At 46.6% G+C, this 25,657-nt stretch overlaps 1 protein-coding gene across 1 annotated transcript; it reads right to left on the reverse strand.

Moving 5' to 3' along the window:
- Window positions 1-1,802: 1,802 nt before the first annotated feature.
- LOC131703082 (reticulon-4 receptor-like 2) lies at window positions 1,803-16,887 on the reverse strand (the record flags this gene model as incomplete). The annotated part of the gene is made up of 5 exons (XM_059005946.1): window positions 1,803-2,074; window positions 5,299-5,446; window positions 14,420-15,151; window positions 15,979-16,236; window positions 16,711-16,887. Coding segments are annotated over 5 exons (1,587 nt in total), but the record flags the coding sequence as incomplete, so codon positions are not given.
- Window positions 16,888-25,657: the final 8,770 nt, after the last annotated feature.

Genomic DNA, 25,657 nt, shown 5'->3' on the forward strand with positions numbered 1-25,657 from the left:
CCAGGCTGCTACTGGCCATGCTGTTAGCAGACGTGCTGACTGTGGGGCGAATCTCTCCTCCCGCTGTACCACTGGCAGCGGAAATGCTGCCAATGGTGCGGCTGTCAGTAGACGTGCTGACAGCTCCCAAACTGACTCCTTCAGCCGGGGCAATTCCAGCAGCGGAAAAGCTGCTGGGGTTGGTGGTCTCCAGACGTCCCCCAAGATCTCCGGCAGCGAAACTGCTGCGGGGGAAGGTAGTCTCCTGCCCTCTCCCCCCTTTATTGCTAGCAGCTCCCTCAGGAGGGACTTCAGCCCCCAGAATTCCTGCAGCGAAATTGCTGCGGGGAAAGGTGGTCTCCTGACTTCTCCCCCCTTAGCCGGCAGCTCCCTCTGGTGGGGTTCCGGCCACACTGACCCCTGCGGCCAAGCAGAGCCGACTGCGACCCCTGGCGAAGTAGTTCCAGCGACCCCAGGCGATGCGGAGCGGCTGGCAACCCCAGGCGAAGCAGCAACAGGCAACCCCAGGCGAAGCGAGGCAGGCATCCTTGGGCGAAGCGAGGCAGGCATCCTTGGGCGAAGCGAGACAGGCATCCTTGGGCAAAGCGAGGCAGGCATCCTTGGGCAAAGCGAGGCAGGGTGTCAGGACAAGCTGGGGTGCAGGTGTTGTCCCTCTTCTCGGCCACTGCGGCCGGGCGGTTCTTCCCCGTGCTTCCCTCAGCAGCCTATGCAAGGGCTGCTGAGGACCGCCAGCATCTAGTCCTGGTCCATCTGGTGAAGGGAGAGGCAGCTCCTGGTGGAGCTCCTGGTGGAGTTTGGTGGAGCTAAGCGAATGGTCTCATTCAGCATTTAATGAATTAACAGACAGACAGAAAATAAACGGTTGTAACAAACAAAAACACAGGACACGGCACATTCGCCAAAACAAAAGAGACAAACAAAACGGACTATACAGACAAACACGGTGAGCTGATTTAACGATTATTATTATTATTTTCTTTACCTCCGTCTCCAATCCCGTTCTCCACTCACCGAACACACAACCCAGAGTGGGTGAAAACATGCAGCTTTTATGCAGCTGTACCAAGACTCGATTGCTAATCAATCATTCAATTGGTGTCTCGGTACAACTGCACGTGAATTAATAAAGTGCAATTCCCCGTGCTCACATATTATTACTTTTTACTTGCACGTGAAGTGCTGTGCAATCCTCATGCTTAAATACAAATATACATTTTAAACACTCGTGTTACACAGACCCGTTTATATCCCGTGTACCAACGACGATACACCAACATTAAAACACAACACATAACACAAAATACACACAGGGGCGGGCACTTCGCCACAAGGCTACATAAGCCCCAAGCCACCGCTGTCCACTGTTTAATTTTAACAAGATGTCACATGACAGCCATAGATACCATGATGCAAGTTTCTCCAGTATTGTTCTCTGTGCATGTAAACCACCCTTTCTGGCATTTCCTGTGAAAGCATGAATGCTGTCCACATGGCTAATTTGCATATTAAATCACTCCTTTCCCCTTCATTTGCACGACGTCAAGTTAACAGCTGCTCGTCCCGAGTGTAATAAACTGAGACCATGTAAACCCAGAGAGAGAGGGGGGCATTTCATCTTTGGCTTGAGCAAATTGTCTGGAATAAGGTTAAAACACACATGTAAAGTCCACCACTGAAGCACTGAACCCTGTGTATGATTTGAAGCTTCAATAAAGCACTGAACCCTGTGTATGATTTGAAGCCTCAATGAATCACCTGCACTGTTCACATGCTGAGGGAGCTGATTGACAGGCTGGTCTTGTTCACATGCTGAGGGAGCTGATTGACAGGCTGGTCCTGTTCACATGCTGAGGGAGCTGATCCTTAAGCTGGTCCCTGTTGTTATGGTAACTGTGGACCTCCTTGCTTGTTTCTACTCTTGTCCAGATCACAGCTGACCTCTCACCCCAGTCTCCTCCAGCTCTGTAGTCGAAAGTGCAGTTCAGGATGCAGTCCCACCCCACAGTGCAGTTCACAGAGCTCGGGACTTTCACAAACTCACTGGCACTGACACTGCAGACACCCAGCATGAGGACTGACAGCACGCCGGTAACCAGGGTAACAGGGAAGCCCCGCCATCCTTCTGAACTTCATCCTGCTGACAGAGAGACACAGACAGATGAACACACACAAGGAGTAGAAACTTGACTCAGAACAGAAGCCAGGAGGAGGAGAAAGTTGGTGCCTGAAGCTCAGTACAGAGACAGAGACACACACAGGAGCTGATTCACAGAGACAGTGCAGGACTGGATCGGGGATGTGACTGGATGGAGGGCACGGCAGCAGAATTTGGAGGCAGTTCTGCAAACACACACCCTGAGGACCAGGTGCTGAGAGACACAGACACACAGGAACACAGACAAATACACACAGAGACAGACAGACTTACTGGATCAATGACAGGGCAGCTGAATTCAGGGTCAGTTCTGCTGCTGCAGAGTTCAGACTCTTTGCTGTATCTCTGCACCATCAACAGAGACTTTTTAAAACATAAACCAGGCATTGTGAACTCCTTGCTTCAAACTAAATAAACTACACTTCCCATGAGTCTCTCCGTGGTTTAAAATATAAATCAGGCATTGTGAATGCCTTCATTCAAACCCAATAAACTACACTTCCCACGAGTCTCTTGTGGTTTATGGCAAGCATCAATACAACACAGATTTTACAATTTAAGGGAAATTGATCTAAATGAATGAAATCTGTAATATCGAATTTTTTCACCCCCACATTTCATTGTTAAGATGTTTTTTGTTTATTTACATGCTGTTATTTGAATATAAATAAAAAACACGACAGGCTTTCGACCTGCCCTCCCAGTACATAAAACACGAACTGAATGCATTAATAAAGGACAAAATAAATGAATGCAGTTAACGAGATGCGCAATATTCTCTTTAATAATAATAATAATAATAATAATAATAATAATAATAATAATAATGTATTGTATTAAAAAACAGCAGCAGCACACTTTACCTTCGCTTGAAGTCTGTAGTCTTTCCAGGTGCCTCCATAAGCAATTAGATTGACAGACTCTTCGTCTTCTGTTTGGTTTATGGTCTATTTTATATTCTGTATTCGTTATTATGAGCACAGCCCTTTCCATTACATGTTACACCATTGTTTTAATGAATGTTTTAATCTCCCTGGTTTCCTAACACATTTCCCTATATACCTAACTATACCCCAACCTATTCTACTGCCATTCCCTATACCTTGACTAAATAAATAATTCTGTACATTAAAAGCCCTGAACCCATCCCCTAACTCTAATCTCACTTCTCTATATCTAGCACATTCAACCATCAGGTGTTCCACAGTTTCCAGAACCCCACACTCCATACATAACCCATTCTCATGCGCTCCGATTCTATAGAAATGTTCATTTAAAGTTGAATGTCCTATAAACAGCCTTATTAAATTCACTTCTTCCTGTCTATTCCACCCATACCATCCTTCCCTCATACTGACTGTACTTAGTGATTTATATCATTTTCGCCCTTTTCTTTTCCTATTCCACATAATCTACCATTCATTCACTATAATCGGAGGCTGTGAGGTCCAGTGGTTAAAGAAAAGGGCTTGTAACCAGGAGGTCCCCGGTTCAAATCCCACCTCAGCCACTGAATCATTGTGTGACCCTGAGCAAGTCACTTAACCTCCTTGTGCTCTGTCTTTCGGGTGAGACGCAATTGTATGTGACTCTGCAGCTGATGCATAGTTCACACACCCTAGTCTCTGTAAGTCACCTTGGATAAAGGCGTCTGCTAAATAAACAAACTGTCAACTATAATTGTTCCTATTTTATAATACTCCTTTAGCCCATAATGCACATGCATACCCATTTGTGTTCAAGCACCTGCTCAGTTAAAATGCGTCGCTATTGTCTCTGGTTTGTGCGCACGCAGTCAGGATGAGCCGCTCCCTCGAGCTTCGGCCTCAATCCGCGCATAATAAAGGTGTGTCTCAGTCCCGGTGAATCCTAACCAACATCGCGCTGTTACAGTTGTGTTTAATATGATCATTGCCGATCACGTTCCTCAGACCCCGATTGATCTTGGATTAGTTTACCTTGTTTCAGATTAAACCAGATTAGCGGTAAAATTGCACTACTCAATGTTAATTTAGGTGAGGAAGTCCAAGACGTGTGCTAATCGGGGTCTGTGAAACCAGCCATTGTAATAGCCCGACAGTTTGATTTTCAAAAGGGTTAAATAATTACAAGGTTGCAATTCGATCAGAAATCTGATTTGGGTCACTGAAGGCATCCAATGGGTTTATATAAAATAAAACGAGTTACCCATGTGTTCAACCTTGGAAAAATATACAAAATCTGGTTTTAAACATCAATGAGATACTTTGCCCCTTTTGAAAACCAGGCTGACAGTGTACTCTGCATCTTATAAATCTGTAATCGCATTATATTGTATTTTCACTTAACTGCTTTGTATGGTTCTATACTTGTACTGCCTGGAATTGCTCTTAAATGAACTGTATTTACTGTATTCGTCGCTCGTGCCGGAAATGGTTCTTACATGTAACTGTATTACCTATTATATAATTCTCTTAACTGTAATATGAATTTAAAGTTGCATTGAATAAGGATGTCTGGAAAGAAAATAAACCATAATAAATGAGCTAATGTATTTTTCATTTCAATGATCAGAAAGATTAATTCAACAAAGTCCACATGGGGGCGCCAGCATACTGCGAGGTCGATTTCTTGTATTAACTTAGTTTCCCTTTCAATAGAATGACAACCATTACCGAATGGGAAAGAGCCCTCTCTGACCGTCAATCACTGAGCAAATATAAAAAAGCTGCCCTATCAGGGCCCTGCTGTGAGGGAGAAGTCCCTCCCACCTCCTGTTGAAGAGGGACGTCCTCACAGTAACATATCGCCATTTTCTCTCTCACTTCACTGAGACAGGTCACAGATTGCTTCGTGCTTGCTTGTCTGAATTTGGCTGATTTGTTGGTTTATACCTTCAAATTTGTTTTAAATCCTGGTAAAATCATGCTTTCGAGCGTTATTAAGAGTGCTCTTGCCTGATTCTCCTGTCAGTTTACTGACTAGAGCTGGTTTCGATCCCTCTTGTGAGATTGGTGAGCGGCCATTACTCTTTTCTACTACATGAGGCCTCGTGTAGTTGCAGATACCGCTTGCCCTCGACGACCACGGCGACTGAATTGGCTGCATACCCCGGCATCCACCGCGGTTCTCCCGCCGACCTTCAGGCTTGGAACAGCGCCTACCCGGCCCCGATTGACTCGGCACCAGTGTAACCATCTCCGTGCCGACCGCGCCCACCATCGGCACCAATTGACTCGGCACCGAGTGTTCGGCACCGACAGCGTTCTCCTCGGCGCCGATCCCGGCACCGGTGAACAGCTTCGGAGCCGTCTACAGCCCGGCACCGACCGAATTACCCATCGGCACCGACCTCGGCACCGATTGACTCGGCAACGACCGCTTGTTCTTGGAACCGAGCGCAGCAGCCCCGCCTAGTTGCCATGTCAGTGCAGTCAACTGAGTCCTCCGCTGGTTTCCACCAGGGCGACCAGTGCGCGGCAAAGCTGCCCAGGCAGGATGAGCACCGGTCCTGTGCCAGATGCTTAGGGGCAGACCATGTGGCCAAAGCACTGGCGGGTGAGTTGGACTGCTCTCCATGCAGGAAGTTCTCCAAAAGAACTAAACGCAGGACAGCAGCCCCATCCCCAGCAGAGTATCTCTCCCCGAGCCATGGGAGAATGAGGTCAGTGGTCCAGGGTCCTCAGCAGAGGTCCTCTAGGACCCCACGTCAGATTAGAACTCATGACCACTTGGGTTACATTTATTTATTACACAAATAATATTATCTCTACATCTGTGAATAACTTATTTTAACATGCTTATGTGTTTTAGTGGTGGGATTTAATTTACCAGCATCAGCCAAATCAATATTGTTGTGCTACATGTATTCATTTATAGCAATATTTATTCAAACATTTTAATAATTTCTATATTTAAAAAGTATGTATTTCTACGTGTATTTGTTTACATTTGCATTCATGTATTTATTCATTTATAAAATCGTGCTGTGTTTTGTACTTGCTCTTACTAGAACTGAAGTCATTGGGCCCGATCTTGGATAGATTTGCGCACCACTTAAACGGCCGTTATGTGCAAATGCGCATAATTTTCTATATTCGAAACGTCCTTTTGCGCGTCACAATCCATTCTGCGCTGTGCAGAAATAAAATGTATGCATCGCACAATATGGGGGGAGTGGCCGACAATATGCGTGATCCTGCTATTTTCAAAAGTATGTGCCAAGCACAAAACCAGTTTTGCGAGGCATAGAATAACGCTTTTAAAAAGCAAGCGTTAACTCCGCGCACATCCCCCCAGGACTCACACAAGCACGGAACAGCAGGAGCTTTCCAAGGTACCGCTATGGGAAACACCCCGCGAGCGCACAAGACTCCGTCCACATCTACAGTGGGACTATTATATGGTGATTATAGGACAGGAATTCAAAAGAACGATTGTGATAATTGCTTCACTGTTTAAAAAAAAAACATGTTTAAAAAACAATCTGCAGGAAGCTGCTATCTCGACCGCTCTTTCAGACTGAAACATTAGGCTACTATTTACTTTTCTAAGCAAGCATTCTTGGTGCTGCAAGAATAGCTCCCAAAACAGAATGGAGAGTACAGTACGGTATGTGACATAGACCGAGCTGGCAAATACAAAACAACTGTCTGGAGAAGGAGCGGGCTCTGGAGGCAGGGGAGCATAGCGGAGGTAGAGCCAGTCTTCTAGTGCAGGTGGAGTGGAGAGGTCGAGTGGGGGTGTAGGGAGAGATGAGGGTCTGGAGGTAGCTGGGTGCAGTCTGGTCAAGGCATCTGTAGGCTAGTACAAGAGTCTTGAACTGGATGCGAGCGGTGATCGGGAGCCAGTGGAGCGAGCGGAGTAGTGGAGTAGCGTGGGCGAAGCGAGGCAGAGAGAACACCAGGCGGGCAGCAGAGTTCTGGATGAGCTGGAGCGGATGGGTGGTGGACGCAGGGAGGCCAGCCAGGAGGGAGTTGCAGTAGTCTAGGCGGGAGAGTACCAGGGCCTGGACCAGGAGCTGGGTAGCATAGTTGGTGAGGAAGGGTCGGATTCTTCGGATGTTGCTGAGGAAGAATCGGCAAATGCGTGCCACAGTGGAGATGTGCTGGGAATAAGAGAGGCAGGGGTCCAGGGTGACTCCAAGGTTCTTAGCTGAGGAAGAGGGAGAGAGTGTGGTAGATTCCAGAGGAACAGAGATAGAGAGATCAGAGGAGGGGGAGGAGGAGGGAAAGAAAAGGAGGTCAGATTTAGAGAGGTTGAGTTTGAGGTGATGCAAGTGCATCCAGGAGGAAATAGCAGACAGACAGGTAGAGATACGGGAGGAGATGGTGGAGTCAGAGGTGGGGAAGGAGAGGAAAATCTGAGCATCATCAGCATAGAAATGGTATGAGAAACCATAGGATGCGATGAGGGGGCCCAGGGAGCGGGTGTAGAGAGAGAACAGGAGAGGACCCAAGACTGACCCTTGGGGGACTCTAGTTAAGAGAGGGTGAGGTGTGGAGGTTGCTCCACGCCAGGTTACCTGGTAAGTGCGGTTGGAGAGGTAGGAGGAGAACCAGGCCAGAGCAGTGCCAGAGATCCCCAGGTCAGCAAGAGATGATAGTAGAATAGAGTGATCAACAGTGTCAAAGGCAGCAGAGAGGTCGAGGAGAATTAGGACAGAGGAGAGAGAGGCAGCTCGGGCACATTTAAGTGAGTTGGTGAAAGACAGGAGGGCGGTTTCAGTGGAGTGAGCAGAGCGGAAGCCAGATTGGAGAGGGTCAAGCAGAGAGTGGTTGGACAGGAAAGCAGAGAGCTGGCGGTGTACAGTCCGCTCGAGGGTTTTGGAGAGGAAGGGTAGGAGGGAGACAGGACGGTAGCTCTGGAGGGAGGTGGGGTCGAGGGTAGGTTTTTTGAGGAGGGGAGTGATCGAGGCTTTTTTGAAGGCAGAGGGGAAGATACCAGAAACTAGAGAGGTGTTGAGGAGGGAGGAGATGAAGGGGAGTAGAGCAGGAGCAGCAGCTTGAAAGAGGTGAGTGGGGAGGGGGTCCAAGGCACACGTGGTGGGTTTGTGACCCTGGAGCAGGGAGGAGAGGTCAGGGTCTGAGAGGGGCAAGAAGGTGGAGAAGGAGGGTGAGTTAGTAGGGGTTGCAGTGGGTGTAGGAGTTGGAGCGGGAGGGGGTGCGGGGGAGGGAGAGGTGTTAAAGAGTTTGCGGATATCTGAGATTTTAGAAGAGAAGAAGGAGGCAAAGTCATCAGGGGAGATAGAGGAGGGAGGAGGAAGGGGGGAGGGTTTAGGAGGGAGGAGAAGGTAGAGAATAGTTTACGTGGGTTGTTAGTGGAGGCTTGGATTACAGATTGGAAATAAGCACATTTAGCAGAGGAGAGAGTAGAGGAGAAGGAGGAGAGGAGAGTGCGGTAAAGGTCTAGGGCAGCAGGGAGGTTACGGCGAGAGGTTACAGTGGGGGTAGGAGGAGCAGGGAGAGGGGGGAGAGACAGAGAAAAAGAGATGAAATAGTGATCATAGAGGTCCAGGGGGGTGACAGAGAGGGTGGAGGGGCAGCAGGCCCTGGAGAAGGTGAGGTCCAGTTGACGGCCAGCTTTGTGGGTAGGAGGGGACGGAGAGAGACAGAAGTCGAAGGAGTGCAGGAGAGGGAGGAATCCAGCAGAGTGGCTGGGGATGGAGAGATGGATGTTGAAGTCACCCAACAGGACAGTCGGGGTAGACAGAGAGGGGAGGGAGGAGAGTAGATAGTCGAGTTCATCCAGAAAGTGAGTGAGAGGCCCAGGGGGGCGGTACAGAACAACGAGCAGGAGTTGACAGGGAAAGGTTAGTTGGACTGCATGAAATTCAAAGGTATTGACAGAGAGCGAGATGAGATCGGAGGGGAAAGAAAAAAGTAAGGAGGGAGAGAGGAGAAGACCCGTCCCACCTCCCCGTCCAGTGAGACGAGGGGTATGGGTCAGGACGTAGAGAGAGGACAGGGCAGCAGGAGTAACAGTGTTATCAGGGGACAACCAGGTTTCAGTGAGAGCAAGGAAATCGAGCGAGAGGTGGGAGGCAAAGGCAGATATGAAATCAGCTTTGTTAGCAGAAGAGTGACAGTTCCAGAGTGCACCAGAGAGTGTGCGGGAGGGGGGAGAGGCAGAGAAATTAGGTTAGAGGGGTTGGAGGAGCAGCAGCGGAGGGAGGGCAGAGGACGAGGACGAGAGGACAGAACAGGGATGTGAGAGACAGTCATAGCAGGGCAAGCAGGACAAAAGGCACAGTAGGAGCAGTAGGGTGGAGGGTACAGACCTGACTAGTAGATAGCTTCTTCTAGAGCCCCGTTAGGTTTGGATCTATTGGAATAGCGTCTCAGCGCAGGCCTCCCCTTGCTGGACTCCCACAGCTAGACTCCCGGCTCTTTTGTTGAGGCTCTTCTGTTGGCTGGCGCAGAAATAGGCTGCTTAATATATAAAGAACAACTGCGTGAAAACCAATCAGATAGCAAATCAACTTCTGTACAATTAAACCACTCACCTGGTACTAATCACACACCAACTCAGCTAATTCAAACACCACCTTACAAAGTTACCAAATGTAGTTAATTAAAAATTACTTGAAGCAGGAACTTGCCTATCTGCCTCAGTCCCTGGTTCCTGTAGACTGACCACTATTATATGCCCACCCTTAAATGGGTTCCACCTCACTTTGCAAGGGGACTGGCACAACTGCTAACTGCTCTATTGACAATACTTTTACACACTTCAAAGGGGATCACACCACTACAGGAGACTGTGTGGAGACCAATCCAAATGCAAACAACTCTCTTCAAGTTAATAAACCACCCTCCCTGATAATTACAAATTGCAAATCACCTTATTATTCAAATAACCACACTACCTGGTTTAAAATCACATACACACACTCCTCCCTAAATTGAAACACCAACTAATAATGATACTTAAATTGTTAATTAAAAATTAGTAGGAGCAGGACCAATTACCTATCTTGCCTCAGACACTGGTTACCTGTAGACTCCCACAGCTAGACTCCCGGCTCTTTTGTTGAGGCTCTTCTGTTGGCAGGCGCTTCTGGCTGGCGCAGAAATAGGCTGCTTAATATATAAAGAACAACTGCGTGGAAACCAATCAGATAGCAAATCAACTTCTATACAATTAAACCACTCACCTGGTACTAATCACACACCACATTACAAGTTACCAAATGTAGTTAATTAAAAATTACTTGAAGCAGGAACTTGCCTATCTGCCTCAGTCCCTGGTTCCTGTAGACTGACCACTATTATATGCCCACCCTTAAATAGAGTTATATTTAAGAGCAAGTAGTAACTGCAGTAGAGTATTTAATTATGGATGGACCAAACTTGCAGGTCGCCACTGTCACATTTTCCAGGAAATCACGGCTAATACTGAGAAAGAAAACAGATGAGAACCTAACAGAAAACTAGTGAAAAACACTGCATTGATTACCTGAACGGGTCAAATGTAGACTACTGAATTGCTGAATTGTTGGGGGAGAGTGGCGCATCCAGCTGAGGCGCTTCATCTGAAATGCAGGGTGTGCCCTATAGCCTGGAGATCGCTGTTTCCAATCCAGACTATGCCATCGCCGACAGGAACGCCGAGGGGGCGGCACACAGTTGGCCGAGTGCCACCCGGGTTGGGAGGGCTTAGGTCAGCTTGGTAATCATTGTCTCAACAAGCTCCAGCGACTCCTGTGGCGAACGGTCGCCTGCGAGTTGTGGGCGGAACTGCATTTCCTCCAACACCGCTACAGCCAGGTGCGGTTGTCTTTGCTGTTGCAGTGTGACAAGAGGAGGGTGGCTGACGGCGTTTGTTTCAGAGGATGCGCATGATGAGTCTTCGTTCTCCCGAGTCGATACGGGAAGTTGCAGCAGCGCCATAAAAAACAATTGGATATTCCAAATTGGGAGATTTTTTTTAAAAATATTACAACAAAAAAAATAAATAGTTAAGCTTCAAAAAATCTATTTTTGACTGAGCGAGTTAAGTGTGTACGGTATCCTGACAACACAACACGTTGAAAACACAGAAAAGATGCTGAGAAAAAAAAAAAAAAGTTTTCTATTTCCTGTTTAATTAAGAAAATACAATAAAAAAAGATTATTCTCTTACTTGTCTTCCTGCCATATCCCCTCTTTTTTGGTCAAATATTGAATATATTCGTATTCAATTTCAAACCACTGTTCTTTGTTCCCATGATGCATCTGTGATGGGCTGGGTTTTAAGCGATCGTGATAATTTCTGATATTTTATAGTGGCTGGACTTTATAATAATAAAAAAATGAAAAAGGGTAACGAGCGACAAATGCATTAATTTCTGTCGATTTGTTCTATTTTAATGGGTTATAATTTTACAAATTTAAAAGACATTCATTAAGAAAAGATAAAACTAATTTAATAACCTTTAAGAATTATGTTTTTATTGACAGAAATATATTTGATGTATGTGTGTTTGGCATGAAATCAAATAAAGTCCCATTGGATTTTGCTTGAAAAGAGGAAACACAAAAGGTGTTTTTTTAGGTTTTTATTTTTTAAATAAAGCATTTATTCAACATGTTTTTTTTTTACAAAAATACATAAAAATACAACACAATACAACACGGAATGTTTTTTGACTGGACTGTATTGCATTAGCTGGCTCTCAGATCACCAGTACAGTACAGGGCTGTTAGATTAGACTGGACTGTATTGCATTAGCTGGCTCTCATATCTCCAGTATAGTACAGTGCTGTTAGATTAGACTGGAATGTATTGAATTAGCTGGCTCTCAGATCCCCAGTACAGTACAGTGCTGTTAGATTAGACTGGACTGTATTGAATTAGCTGGCTCTCAGATCACCAGTACAGTACCGTGCTGTTAGATTAGACTGGACTGTATTGAATTAGCTGGCTCTCATATCTCCAGTACAGTACCATGCTGTTAGATTAGATTGGACTGTATTGAATTAGCTGGCTCTCAGATCCCCAGTACAGTACAGTGCTGTTAGATTAGACTGGACTGTATTGAATTAGCTGGCTCTCAGATCCCCAGTACAGTACAGTGCTGTTAGATTAGACTGGACTGTATTGAATTAGCTGGCTCTCAGATCACCAGTACAGTACCGTGCTATTAGATTAGACTGGACTGTATTGAATTAGCTGGCTCTCAGATCCCCAGTACAGTACCGTGCTGTTAGATTAGACTGGACTGTATTGAATTAGCTGGCTCTCAGATCCCCAGTACAGAAGCGTACTGTTAGATTAGACTGGACTGTATTGAATTAGCTGGCACTCAGATCACCAGTACAGTACTGTGCTGTTAGATTAGACTGGACTGTATTGCATTAGCTGGCTCTCATATCTCCAGTATAGTACAGTGCTGTTAGATTAGACTGGAATGTATTGAATTAGCTGGCTCTCAGATCCCCAGTACAGTACAGTGCTGTTAGATTAGACTGGGCTGTATTGAATTAGCTGGCTCTCATATCTCCAGTACAGTACAGGGCTGTTAGATTAGACTGGACTGTATTGAATTAGCTGGCTCTCATATCTCCAGTACAGTACCGTGCTGTTAGATTAGACTGGACTGTATTGAATTAGCTGGCTCTCAGATCCCCAGTACAGTACAGTGCTATTTTTAAAATCCATAAAATGTTGTAAATCTTAAATTCCTGAGAAATAACACTTATGAAAATGAATGAACAAAATAAACAAATAAAAATACATAAATGAAAAAAATCAATACACAACTTTATAAACAAATTCCTAAAATTACACAAATTCAGTCAATCCAACACCTTTAAAAAAAAAAAAGTACAAAGTAACACGGAACAGTCCATTATAGTTAGTATAGGGGGTGATTGGTCTAAGGCTATTGTGCATATTATTATTATTATTATTATTATTATTATTATTATTATTATTATTATTATTATTATTATTATTATTATTATTATTGTAGTATTATTACTAGTCCAAACTCCCTCACCCCTCTCTTTGACTGCACCTAAATGGACCAGTCCCTTAAAAAAAAGAAAAAAGTCATTTTCCACTGAAATTAAATAAAATACACGCAATTTCAAACTAAAAAGAAAACAGTTTCAAATTGTAACACCAGAAACACATTTTGTGTATATATATATATATATATATATATATATATATATATATATATATATATATATATATATATATATATATATATATATAAATATATAATCTTTAAACATCTTAAAACAGTTGCAGAATATTTTGTAGGGATTTTCATAGCAATTAAGAAAGTCAAAGAGAGAGAGAGAGACATAACTGGGAAAAAAATGGCAAAATACTTTAAAAGAAGTGTAATTTGTAATTCATTATGAACAGAGCTGCACAGAGCAGGTCTATAGGAAACTCAACACTGCAGAGCTGCACAGAGCAGGTCTGTAGGAAACTCAAGACGGCAGAGCTGCACAGAGCAGGTTAAAAGGAAAGAGAGATCAACACTGCAGAGCTGTACAGAGCGAGTCTATAGGAAAGACAAAATTTCTTTTTTTATATAACTTTTTAGATTAGTTCCTTTTAAAACAGTGCTTTCCCTGGGTCTCTCTCAAACACTTTCAATGAGACTCCCTATCGCACAGGAGTTTCAGTAAGACTCCCTATTACAGAGCAGTTTCAATAGAACTCCCTATTGCACAACTGTTTTAATGAGACTCCCTATCACACAGCAGTTTTAATGAGACTCCCTATCGCACAGGAGTTTCAGTAAGACTCCCTATCACACAGCAGTTTCAATGAGACTCCCTATTGCACAGCAGTTTCAATAAGACTCCCTATCACACAGCAGTTTCATTAAGACTCATTATCGTACAGCAGTTTCAATAAGACTCCCTATCGCACAGCAGTTTCAATAAGACTCACTATCGCACAGCAGTTTCAATGAGACTCCCTATTGCACAGCAGTTTCAGTAAGACTCCCTATCACACAGCAGTTTCAATGAGACTCCCTATCACACAGCAGTTTCAATAAGACTCATTATCGCACAGCAGTTTTAATAAGACTCATTATCGCACAGTAGTTTCAATAAGACTCATTATCGCACAGCAGTTTCAGAGCAGAGCTGGTCTATAGGAAACTCAACACTGCAGAGCAGTGATTGAATCGTAATATCTTTTCAATATAGACTTTAAGGGGAAATTCACAAATGCTCTTCACATGGTTTCAGGAAAAAGAAAGTGAAGGGTGAGAGAGAGGGAGAGGGTGAGAGTGAGGGAGAGAGAGAGGAGAAAGAGGGACGCTTCTGGACAAACGCCTCTGGATTTCCCGTTTGCTTCTTTCAAACAATCCAACTTGTAACAACGAATAGTGGAGTCTTCGTTTTCATATTTCTCCCAGTAGTCTTGCTCTTTAACTTTCGTCAATGTGGACTCAGCTTCGTAACTTTTGGTTTGACTTTTATCTGGACTGATGTAACTGTTGTCTTGCTGTTGTCCTTTCTTTCCATCCAAGCCTTTAGATTTGTCCGAATTCCCCCCGCTTGCCTTGCCCGATTTGGGGAACCACCATCTCGTTCTGGTGCTGAAGGTGTAAGTGACGCGGGCTCTCGGATAGTAAGGCATCATGGGGCAGGGAGCGAAATCGATTTCTCTCAAGAACCTCAAATCTAGACCTTTCCTCTCCTCGGGACCGGCGCAGAGGAGCTCGGAGCTGGAGATCCGGACCTGACGGAACCATTCCCAGAGAGGGCGGGCCTGGCAGGAGCAGCTCCAGGGGTTTCCGTTGAGTCTGAGGAACTGCAGGGATGAGAGATCGGAGAGGGCCGAAGCAGGGAGGTCTGTTAGGGCGTTGTTGAAGAGGAACAGGGTGGTGAGGTGACCCAGGTCCCTGAAGGCTTTGCGGTTGACCTGTCGCACTCGGTTCTCGTGGAGGAGGAGCCTGTCCAGGTTGACCAGCCCTCTGAAGACATTTTCAGACAGGACTCGGATTCGGTTGCCGTGGAGGAAGAGGTGAGTGAGATTCACCAGGTCTGAGAAGAGATTGTCCTGAGAGGGGGAGAGAGAGGGAGGGGGAAGGGGAGGGACAGAGATTGATATTTGGCACATGAAAATTCAGTACTACCAAAAAGTTGTATGTTAAATTATGAAAATAAAATTATTTGTGTTATAGCTCTTCTGTATGTATCTGCCTCCTGTCACCCCTCCCCCCCAGGAGCAGGGTTGAGACAGACTGTATTAGATAGGATAGAGGGGGCTATCCAGGAGCAGGATTGAGACACACTGTATTAGATAGGATAGAGGGGGCTCTCCAGGAGCAGGGTTGAGACACATTGTATTAGATAGGATAGAGGGGGCTCTCCAGGAGCAGGATTGAGACACATTGTATTAGATAGGATAGAGGGGGCTCTCCAGGAGCAGGATTGAGACACACTGTATTAGATAGGATAGAGGGGGCTCTCCAAGAGCAGGATTGAGACACACTGTATTAGATAGGATAGAGGGGGCTCTCCAGGAGCAGGATTGAGACACATTGTATTAGATAGGATAGAGGGGGCTCTCCGGGAGCAGGATTGAGACACACTGTATTAGATAGGATTGGGGGGGGGGCTCCAGGAGCAGGGTTGGAGACGCACTGTATTAGATAGGATGGGGGGCTCTCCAGGAGCAGGGTTGGAGACGCACTGTATTAGATAGGATGGGGGGGATGGGGGGGCTCCAGGAGCAGGGTTGGTGGCGCACTGTATTAGATAGGAGGTCTCTCTCTCTCTCTCTCTCTCTCTCTCTCTCTCTCTCTCTCTCTCTCTCTCTCTCTCTCTCTCTCTCTCTCTCTCTCTCTCTCTCTCTCTCTCTCTCTCTCTCTCTCTCTCTCTCACCTGGATGTGTTGCAGCAGGTTGTCCTGCAGGTAAAGGAACTGCAGGCTGTAGAGTTTTTTGAAGATGTTTCCGGGCAGGGTCCCCAGCTGGCAGCGGTATATGTGCAGGCTCTGCAGCTTGTCCAGCCCCCGGAAGGAGTCAGGATGGAGGGTGCGCAGGGAGGGGTTATCCCCCAGGTCCAGCTCCTCCAGATCTCGCATGTCGCTGAAGGAATCTGGTTTGATGGAGCAGATGTTGTTGGAGTAGAGCCACAGGACCTGATGAGAGGGAGAGAGAGAGGTGGGGGAGAGAGAGGAAGATCATTTTCAAGCTCAATTTCGAGTTACAGTCAAACCTGTATTAAGAGACCTGCACTCAAGGTACAGTCAAATAGTGTCTCTTAAAAGAGGGACCCCCCATACATTTTCTATTTGTCTCCGACATCCTACCTTCCTCTAATTATATATGTATGTTTAAAAAACTCTGTAAAAGACTACATATATGAACAAAATAAGTAGTGGAATTGAATTACATTTAGATTATTGTGTGGGCTTGCACGTTGTTGTTTCGGAGGACAAAAGCTTGAGTGCGTTTGTCTATCTCCAGCCTCTCCCAGCCGAGAAGGAGTCACTGCGGGGGAGATCGCAGCAGCAGCAGTGGTGAGGCAGACATAGTCTTAAAAACAATTTATAAATTGGGGGAGAAAAGGGGGTTACAAATAATTGTGAAGTGTGAACAGGGCAAGATGGTACCTGTGTCTGGAAGCCGAAGGACTGCGCCCACAGCTCTGTGATGCGGTTGTTTTGGAGGAACACTCTCTGGCTGTCGTAGGGAATGCCGGCCGGCACCGCCGAGAAGTTCTGAGACTGGCAGCTGACCGTCATCGGGGAGAGGTAACAGACACACAGCCTGGGGCAGGAATAGGCAGGGCTAGGGGAGCAGACTGCCAGCCAGAGAAACAGCCAGACAGACACCGAGCCTGCATGGGGAGAGAGAGGAGAGTGTGAGAGAGGAGAAGGGAGGGGAGAGAGATAGACTGATAGATAAACAGAATGACAGACAAGACAGAAAGGCAGATAAACAAATAGACAGACAGATTTGAAGTCATGTCTCAATGAACATTTATTCAGTTGTCTGTCATAGATCTCTCTAAGAGTGACCCCTGACCCCGAGTGACCCAATGATATAATGTTCTCAGCACATAACAGAACTGACTGGGCAAACAGTCACTCAGAGAGAGGCTCGGAAACTTTGGTGACATTTATAGAAGAACCTGAATACTCGGAAAAACAGGAACGCCTTCTATAATTCAGGAAAGACAATGAATAGAGGAGAACACTGTCAATGTGTGTGTGTGTGTGTGTGTGTGTGTGTGTATGTGTGTCTGTGTCTCGGTGTGTTTCTATCTCAATGTGTGTGTGTGTGTGCTCCAGTGTGTGTCTCTCTCAATGTGTGTGTGTCAGTGTGTTTCTCACTCAATGTGTGTGTGTCTCAGTGTGTGTCTCTCTCAATGTGTGTGTCTCAGTGTGTGTCTCTCTCAATGTGTGTGTGTGTGTGTCTCAGTGTGTGTCTCTCTCAATGTGTGTGTGTGTGTCTCAATGTGTGTCTCAGTGTGTTTCTCTCTCAATGTGTGTGTGTGTGTCTCAGTGTGTTTCTCTCTCAATGTGTGTGTCTCAGTGTGTGTCTCTCTCAATGTGTGTGTGTGTGTCTCAATGTGTGTCTCAGTGTGTTTCTCTCTCAATGTGTGTGTGTCTCAGTGTGTTTCTCTCTCAATATGTGTGTGTCTCAGTGTGTTTCTCTCTCAATGTGTGTGTGTGTCTCAGTGTGTTTCTCTCTCAATATGTGTGTGTCTCAGTGTGTTTCTCTCTCAATGTGTGTGTGTGTCTCAGTGTGTTTCTCAATATGTGTGTGTCTCAGTGTGTTTCTCTCTCAATGTGTGTGTGTGTGTGTGTCTCTCTCAATGTGTGTGTGTCTCAGTGTGTTTCTCTCTCAATGTGTGTGTGTGTGTGTCTCAGTGTGTGTCTCTCTCAATATGTGTGTGTCTCAGTGTGTGTCTCTCTCAATGTGTGTGTGTGTGTGTGTGTGTGTGTCTCAATGTGTGTCTCAGTGTGTTTCTCTCTCAATGTGTGTGTGTGTCTGTGGCAAAGTGGCTGGTAAGGGGAACAGGTGTAGCGGTGATGCGATGCAGGAGTGACAGGCAGACAACGGTAATTTTGTGAATAAGTGTTTATTGTGCTGTTTCCAGGTCTGGCGACCGTCAAATAATAAATCCCCGGCAGTACACAACAATGTGTAAAGCACGGGGAGCGTGAATAATCCCACACAGTCCTGAACAGAAAAACAAAGGCACGGTCATCAGTCCTGGGTGAATTCAAACATGCAGGTGCTCTGTGCAGTGGTGCTCCGGATAGTGCTTTTGTGGAGACAGCTCCGGAGGTGTGCTTTAACTGTCTAGTAGTGCGAAAAAAGACAGACAATTACAGACAGACAGAAATAACACACAACACGTAACACTTAATTCTTTTTATATTTCTGAGAGCTCATCTCTCAGTCCTTCTCTCCTCACGTTTAACCCAAACGAAGGAAAAGAACAGCGTTACCCTGGCCCCTATATGTAATCCCGCATGATATCTAGGTAAACGGTTGCAGCTGCCTTATTACTTGCAGCTGCCCCTCATTTACCTGTCAAATCAATACGGTCTTACAACAGAGTCTCGCTTCCTTCCAGGCTGACCCACTTCCCGGTCCCGGAAATGAACTGTCAGGCCAGCCCTTCCAGATACTTCTCCTCCCGTTCTTTAGCGCCCTCACAGATCGGGAGGTAGATTTATCACCAGAACTCATTGTATTTCTGTCACATATCCCACCGCTCAGAGTGGAGCCGAAGGAACACTCGGCTGAATCTACCTTTCCCATTGCTCCCCCCTCCCGGGAAAAATAATCCGCATTTTGGTGGTCTTTCCCCGCACGGTGTACCATATGGTACATGAAGGGCTGCAATGCCAGATACCACCGAGTTATCCGGGCATTGCTGTCCTTCATTGTGCTTAACCACTTGAGTGGGGTGTGGTCTGTGACAAGATCAAATGAGTGTCCCAGCAGGTAGTATCGTAAAGAGTGAGTAGCCCATTTAATGGCCAAACACTCTTTTTCGACTACGGAATAGTTACGTTCCCGAGGTAACATTTTTTTGCTCAGGTACAATATCGGGTGTTCTACTCCAGCTACTTTTTGGGACAAGACTGCACCCAAACCTACATCCGAGGCGTCGGTGTGGAGGATGAATCTCTTGGTGAAATCTGGGGTAATAAGAGTGGGGGGCCTGGCAAAGTTTACGCTTAATCGTATCAAACGCCCCCTGACACTCAGCTGACCATTTAATTAAATTTGGAGCACTCTTTTTGGTGAGGTCGACTAACGGGTTAACCACTGTGGCGTACTCGGGGATGAAGCGGCGGTAATAACCGGCTAAGCCCAGTAGTGACCTCACCTGAGTCTTGATTTTGGGGATCGCTGCATCAACCAAAGCCTGGATTTTGGTGACCACAGGTTTCACCCTTCTATTTCCCATTACAAATCCCAAATATTGAGTCTCTATTTTGGCAAACACACATTTTCTCAAGTTAGCTGTCAGCCGGGCTGCCCTTAGAGACTGAAGAACGGCTGCAAGCCTAGCCAAATGCTCTCGCCAGGTGGAGCTGTAAATCACCACATCATCAATATACGCTGCTGCATATTCATGATGTGGGCGTAAAACCTGGTCCATCAGTCTCTGAAAGGCAGCGGGCGCACCATGTAGCCCAAATGGCATGGTTTTAAAGTGGAACAGCCCTTCTGGTGTTGAAAATGCAGTTTTCTCTCTGGAGCTGCGGGTTAAAGGGATTTGCCAGTATCCCTTCTTCAGGTCCAGAGTGGAAATAAACCTCGCTTTTCCCAGTCTGTCTAAAAGCTCGTCGACCCGAGGCATGGGATACGCATCGAACTTAGCAATAGCGTTCACCTTTCTGAAATCCACGCAGAAGCGGTTGGTGCCGTCTTTCTTAGCCACTATGACAATGGGGCTGCACCACTCGCTCCTGGAAGGTTCAATTACCCCAAGCTCGAGCATATCCCATACCTCTTTGCGCACGCCACTTTGTCGACTTTCCGGGATCCGGTACGGTCTCTCTCGCACTGTGACACCTGGTGGAGAGATAATGTCATATTCAACTAAGTTTGTTCTGCCGGGCACGTCAGAAAAAACATCGCTGAACTCTTCAATAAGCTTACGCAGCTCTCTTTGCTGATCCGGAACCAACTGTTCCCCCATCGAAATCGCTCTTGTGCTCGGGGTCTCTGGAGAGGGGCCTAAATCATCCTCCATATTGCCTGGGGCTATAAATAAGACCTCCCTTGCCTGCCAGGGCTTTAACAAATTAACATGGTAAATTTCACGTTCATTCCGGCGATCGGGCTGTCTAATTTCATAATTTACTTTCCCTATAGCCCGAATCACCTCATACGGCCCCTGCCATTTAGCACACAGTTTTGATTCTGATGAGGGAAGTAGCAACATTACCTTGTCCCCTGGTCGAAAGGTTCGAATTCGTGCATTTTTGTTGTAATGCTGCTGCTGTCGGTGCTGAGCCGATCTGAGGTTGTCTCGGGCCAAACGACCGACCAAATCCAGGCGATCTCTTAGTAGGAGCACATACTTCACTACATTTTTAGACGAGCCTTTGTGCTCCTCCCACCCCTCTCTCAGCAGGTCGAGAATGCCGTGAGGCTGCCGGCCGTACAGGAGCTCAAAGGGGGAGAACCCCGTGGAACTCTGCGGCACTTCTCTCACCGCAAAAAGGAGGTAGGGAAGAAGCGATGCCCAATGTTTCTGCTCTTGTGTTACAAATCGCCTCAGCATCGACTTTAAGGTCTGATTAAAACGTTCAACCAGACCGTCCGATTGTGGATGACGTATTTTCAATATTTTGTACACCTGCTGTAACGTATTTGACAGAAAATTGGTTCCGTGATCGGTCAAAATCTCCTTGGGGATCACTACTCTAGCCATAATCTGCGCTAACTTGGTGGCTATTGCAGCGGCACTAGTGGACCTCAATGGAACTGCCTCCGGGTATCGCGTTGCATAATCCACCACCACTAATATATGCGTATACCCGGAGTCAGAAGGTAGCAAAGGGCCCACTATGTCCATTGCAATGCGTTCAAAAGGAGTGGAAATAATCGGCAGTGGGACCAAAGGGGCAGGGGCAGCACCTCTACCCCAGCTGGGGGCCAACCTTGGTCTCCATGGGGGGGAGGCAAGGGGGCCCAATGGGGTCGGTGTTCTAGGAGGTCTGGGTCCCTGGAACGCGGGGGGGTGGTGGTGGTGGTGTTGGAGGAGAGGGAGGGAGAGGTCGGCTGCTCCGAAGGGCAGGGGCCGACAGGATCCCGATCCGGGCAGAAGTCAGGGAGTCCTCGAAGTCTTCAGCCAATTTGACCGCCTCCTCCAGGGTGTCGGGATTGTGGCGCCGTATCCACGCCTGGGTTTCGGCGCCGACCACATGGCAAAATTGCTCTACCACAATGGCTTCCCCCATCTGCTGGGCGGTCTTCTTCCCGGGGGTCAGCCAATGCACCATGTGGTCGCACAACCGCTCTGCAACCACCCTGGGGCGTGTCTCCGGGGCTCTCCGGTACTCCCTAAACCAAGCCCGGTGGGTCTCTGTGGTGATGTTCAGCCGGCGGAGGATAGCCTGCTTGACCAGGTCATACTCGGTGGCGTGATGGTCGCTCATGGCTTGGTAGGCTGCCTGAGCCTACCCAATCAGGCAGGGTCCCAACTGGCTGGCCCAGAACTCCCGCAGCCAAGCCGCCGCGGTAGCCAGCCGCTCGAACGCCACCTTCGGGGGCGACATCAGCGGTGTTGTGGTAGGGGTCGTTGCTGCGGCAATGGCCAGCCCTACCCGTTCAATGAGCGCCGTGTAGCGCTCCTCCCTCCTCCTCTCCTCTGCACCGCGTCTGCTCTCCAGCGCCTGCAGCAGCTCCGCCAGTGCGTTGCGATCCATGATCCCGGATCTGACACCAAGTGTGGCAAAGTGGCTGGTAAGGGGAACAGGTGTAGCGGTGATGCGATGCAGGAGTGACAGGCAGACAACGGTAATTTTGTGAATAAGTGTTTATTGTGCTGTTTCCAGGTCTGGCGACCGTCAAATAATAAATCCCCGGCAGTACACAACAATGTGTAAAGCACGGGGAGCGTGAATAATCCCACACAGTCCTGAACAGAAAAACAAAGGCACGGTCATCAGTCCTGGGTGAATTCAAACGTGCAGGTGCTCTGTGCAGTGGTGCTCCGGATAGTGCTTTTGTGGCGACAGCTCCGGAGGTGTGCTTTAACTGTCTAATAGTGCGACAAAAAGACAGACAATTATAGACAGACAGAAATAACACACAACACGTAACACTTATTCCCTTTTTATATTTCTGAGAGCTCCTCTCTCAGTCCTTCTCTCCTCATGTTTAACCCAAACGAAGGAAAAGAACAGCGTTACCCTGGCCCCTATATGATATCTAGGTAAACGGTTGCAGCTGCCTTATTACTTGCAGCTGCCCCTCGTTTACCTGTCAAATCAATACGGTCTTACAACAGAGTCTTGCTTCCTTCCAGGCTGACCCACTTCCCGGTCCCGGAAACAAACTGTCAGGCCAGCCCTTCCAGATACTTCTCCTCCCGTTCTTTAATGCCCTCACAGGTCGGGAGGAAGATTTATCACCAGAACTCATTGTATTTCTGTCACAGTGTCTCAGTGTGTTTCTCTCTCAATATGTGTGTGTGTGTGTGTGTGTGTCCCAATGTGTGTCTCAGTGTGTTTCTCTCTCAATGTGTGTGTGTGTGTGTGTCAATGTGTGTCTCAGTGTGTTTCACTCTCAATGTGTGTGTGTGTCTCGGTGTGTTTCTCTCTCAATATGTGTGTGTCTCAGTGTGTTTCTCTTGCAATGTGTGTGTGTTCCAGTGAGTGTATGTCTCTCAATGTGTGTGTGTCTCAGTGTGTGTCACTCTCAATGTGTGTGTGTGTGTGTGTGCTCCATTGTGCATATGTGTGTTTCTCTCTCAATGTGTGTGTGTGAAAGCCTGAACACATTTCACTCCAGATTAGCACTCTCACACAGCAGCACATCAGCAGCACGGTGGAAATGACTTCATCAGGAACAAGAATCCGCTTTATTTATGGTGGATCTGTTGATCTACAAATCTGATTATAATATTTTATTATCTTTAACAATAATAGGGGACTCCCGAGTGGTGCATCCTGTAAAGGCACACCCTGGAGTGCAGAATGCACTGTTTTGAATCCGGGCCTATGCCATCGCCAGCTGTGGCCATGAGCTCCTAGTAGGTACCTAGGGGATTCCTAGAGGATTTCCAAGGGGCTCCCAGGGACAGTGCACAATTAGCAGAGTGCCACCCAGGCACTCTGCTAATTCAGCAGGGGGGCTCAAGTCAGCTGGGTAATCACGGTCTCACCGCACACCAGTGACTCCTGTGGGTGGCCAGACGCCCGCCTGCCTGCCTGCCTGCCTGCCTGTGAGCCGGCTGTGTTACACTGGGCTTGCAGTGTGAAAGAAAGAAACAAAAAAACAAAGAAAGAAGAAAGTGGACAGCTTGACTTGACAGCTTGAGTGCGCTTGTCTGTCTCCAGCCTCTCCCAGCCGAGGAGGCTTCACTGCGGGGGTGGGGGGGGAGGTGGGGAGGTGGGGTGGGGGGTTGTAGAATCAGTGAGACAGGGGCTGTCTTAAAAACAATTGGGCATTCCAAATTGGGGAGAAATCACGGGGTAAAAATAATTGACGATTTTTAAGTTTTTAAGACAGCCCCTGTCAGTGAGACAGGGGCTGTCTTAAAAACAATTGGGCATTCCAAATTGGGGAGAAATCACGGGGTAAAAATAATTGACGATTCCAAAAAAAAAAGAAACTAAACTTTGATATGCTTTGATGTTAACATTTGAGGGGGTGACTGCTTGAAAAGGCATCTGTGACGGGGGACTGCCCCGTCTTTATGAACGTGGGTGGGACTGGCAGGGAGGGGGTTAAATTCCTCCGTGCCAGGAAAACATGTGAGAATGTGGCTGGAGCCCTAATTGAATAATCAGCAATTATTGATTAATTGGGCTCCAGCCACAGGGGATAAAAGCCAGGGGAGAGGCCCTGGCTAGGGGGAGTGTTCTAGAAGAAGAAACAAGACTGGTTTGTGTGTGCTGGTTTTCTGTTTGTTTGTTTTTGAATCCAGTGAAGGCAACGCCCAGCCTGGAAACCTTTATTTTTGTAAGTTTTGCTTTTTTTGGTTTGTGTTTATTTTATGTTTAAAACCTTTTTGTTTGGCCCTTGTGCTGGTTTATTTTGTATTTTTGTTTATTAAAAACTTTATTTTTGAACGTTTAAACTGTTTCTGAGTCTCAACCTCGGTCATTTCCTGTCACAGCATCCCTCAGACAAACGGTTATAAACTTCTATCTGTCTTTCAGTCTCCAGAATTCCAGTGATTAATTTGTTGATTCATTCATTGGTTCATCCCTTTACACTTCCAAACGAGTCACTCGTTCTCGCTTTCCCTCTTGCTGTTCTTTCTCTCACTTCCTTTTCCTCCCTCCCTCTCCCACCCACTCTCTCATTAGTTTGTTTAATTTATTTATTTACACATTCATTCACAATTTGAGTGATTCACTATTGCCCTGCAAGCTGTTTGAAAACCAGAATGATTGGTTTACATCATAGACACGCAGAGACACAGGTGCACATTCTAAAACACGCACACAGTGACACATGCACAGAGAAATACGCACACTGACACACAGAGAGACATGAACACGCGTACACACAGGGAAACACACACACACACTCACTGAGACACGAACACACACACACACACACACACACACAGAGGGTATACAACTTAATAATTAGCTTGTCAGCTCGTAACCTGCTGATGAAGCCCTATGGCATAAACTTCAGTTAAAAAAGACTATGCCAGTTTCAATAAGACTCCCTATTGCACAGCAGTTTTAATGAGACTCCCTATTTCACAGCAGTTTCAATGAGACTCCCTATTGCACAGCAGTTTCAATGAGACTCCACATTGCACAGCAGTTTCAATGAGACTCCTATGGCACAGCAGATTATATGAGACTCCTATGGCACAGCAGTTTCAATGAGACTCCCTCCTATGGCAAAACTTCAGTAAAAAAAGACTCTGCCAGTTTCAATGAGACTCCTATGGCACAGCATACATTCTACTGTTTAGCAGACTCTGATATTTTATTTCTTAGCAGACACCCGTATCCAGGGTGACTTACAATTGTGATATTATTATTTACATACAATTACCCATTTATACAGTTGGGTTTTTTAATGGAGCAATCTACGTAAAGTACCTGCTTGCTCAAGGGTACAGCAGCAGTGTGTGTGTCCCCACCTGGGACTGAACCCACACAAGAGCCTCCGGTCAAGAGAACAGAGCCCCCCTGACCACTACTCCACACTGCTGCTCCAGATATTGATTGAGACATCTGAAATCTCTTTATAATACACAGCAGCAGATACTGATATTGATTGAGCATGTCTGAAATCTCTTTATAATACACAGCAGCAGATACTGATATGGATTGAGCATGTCTGAAATCACTTTATAATACACAGCAGCAGACCCTGATATTGATTGAA

This window comes from Acipenser ruthenus, chromosome 32, assembly GCF_902713425.1.
Source record: "Acipenser ruthenus chromosome 32, fAciRut3.2 maternal haplotype, whole genome shotgun sequence".
Lineage (NCBI taxonomy): Eukaryota > Metazoa > Chordata > Actinopteri > Acipenseriformes > Acipenseridae > Acipenser > Acipenser ruthenus.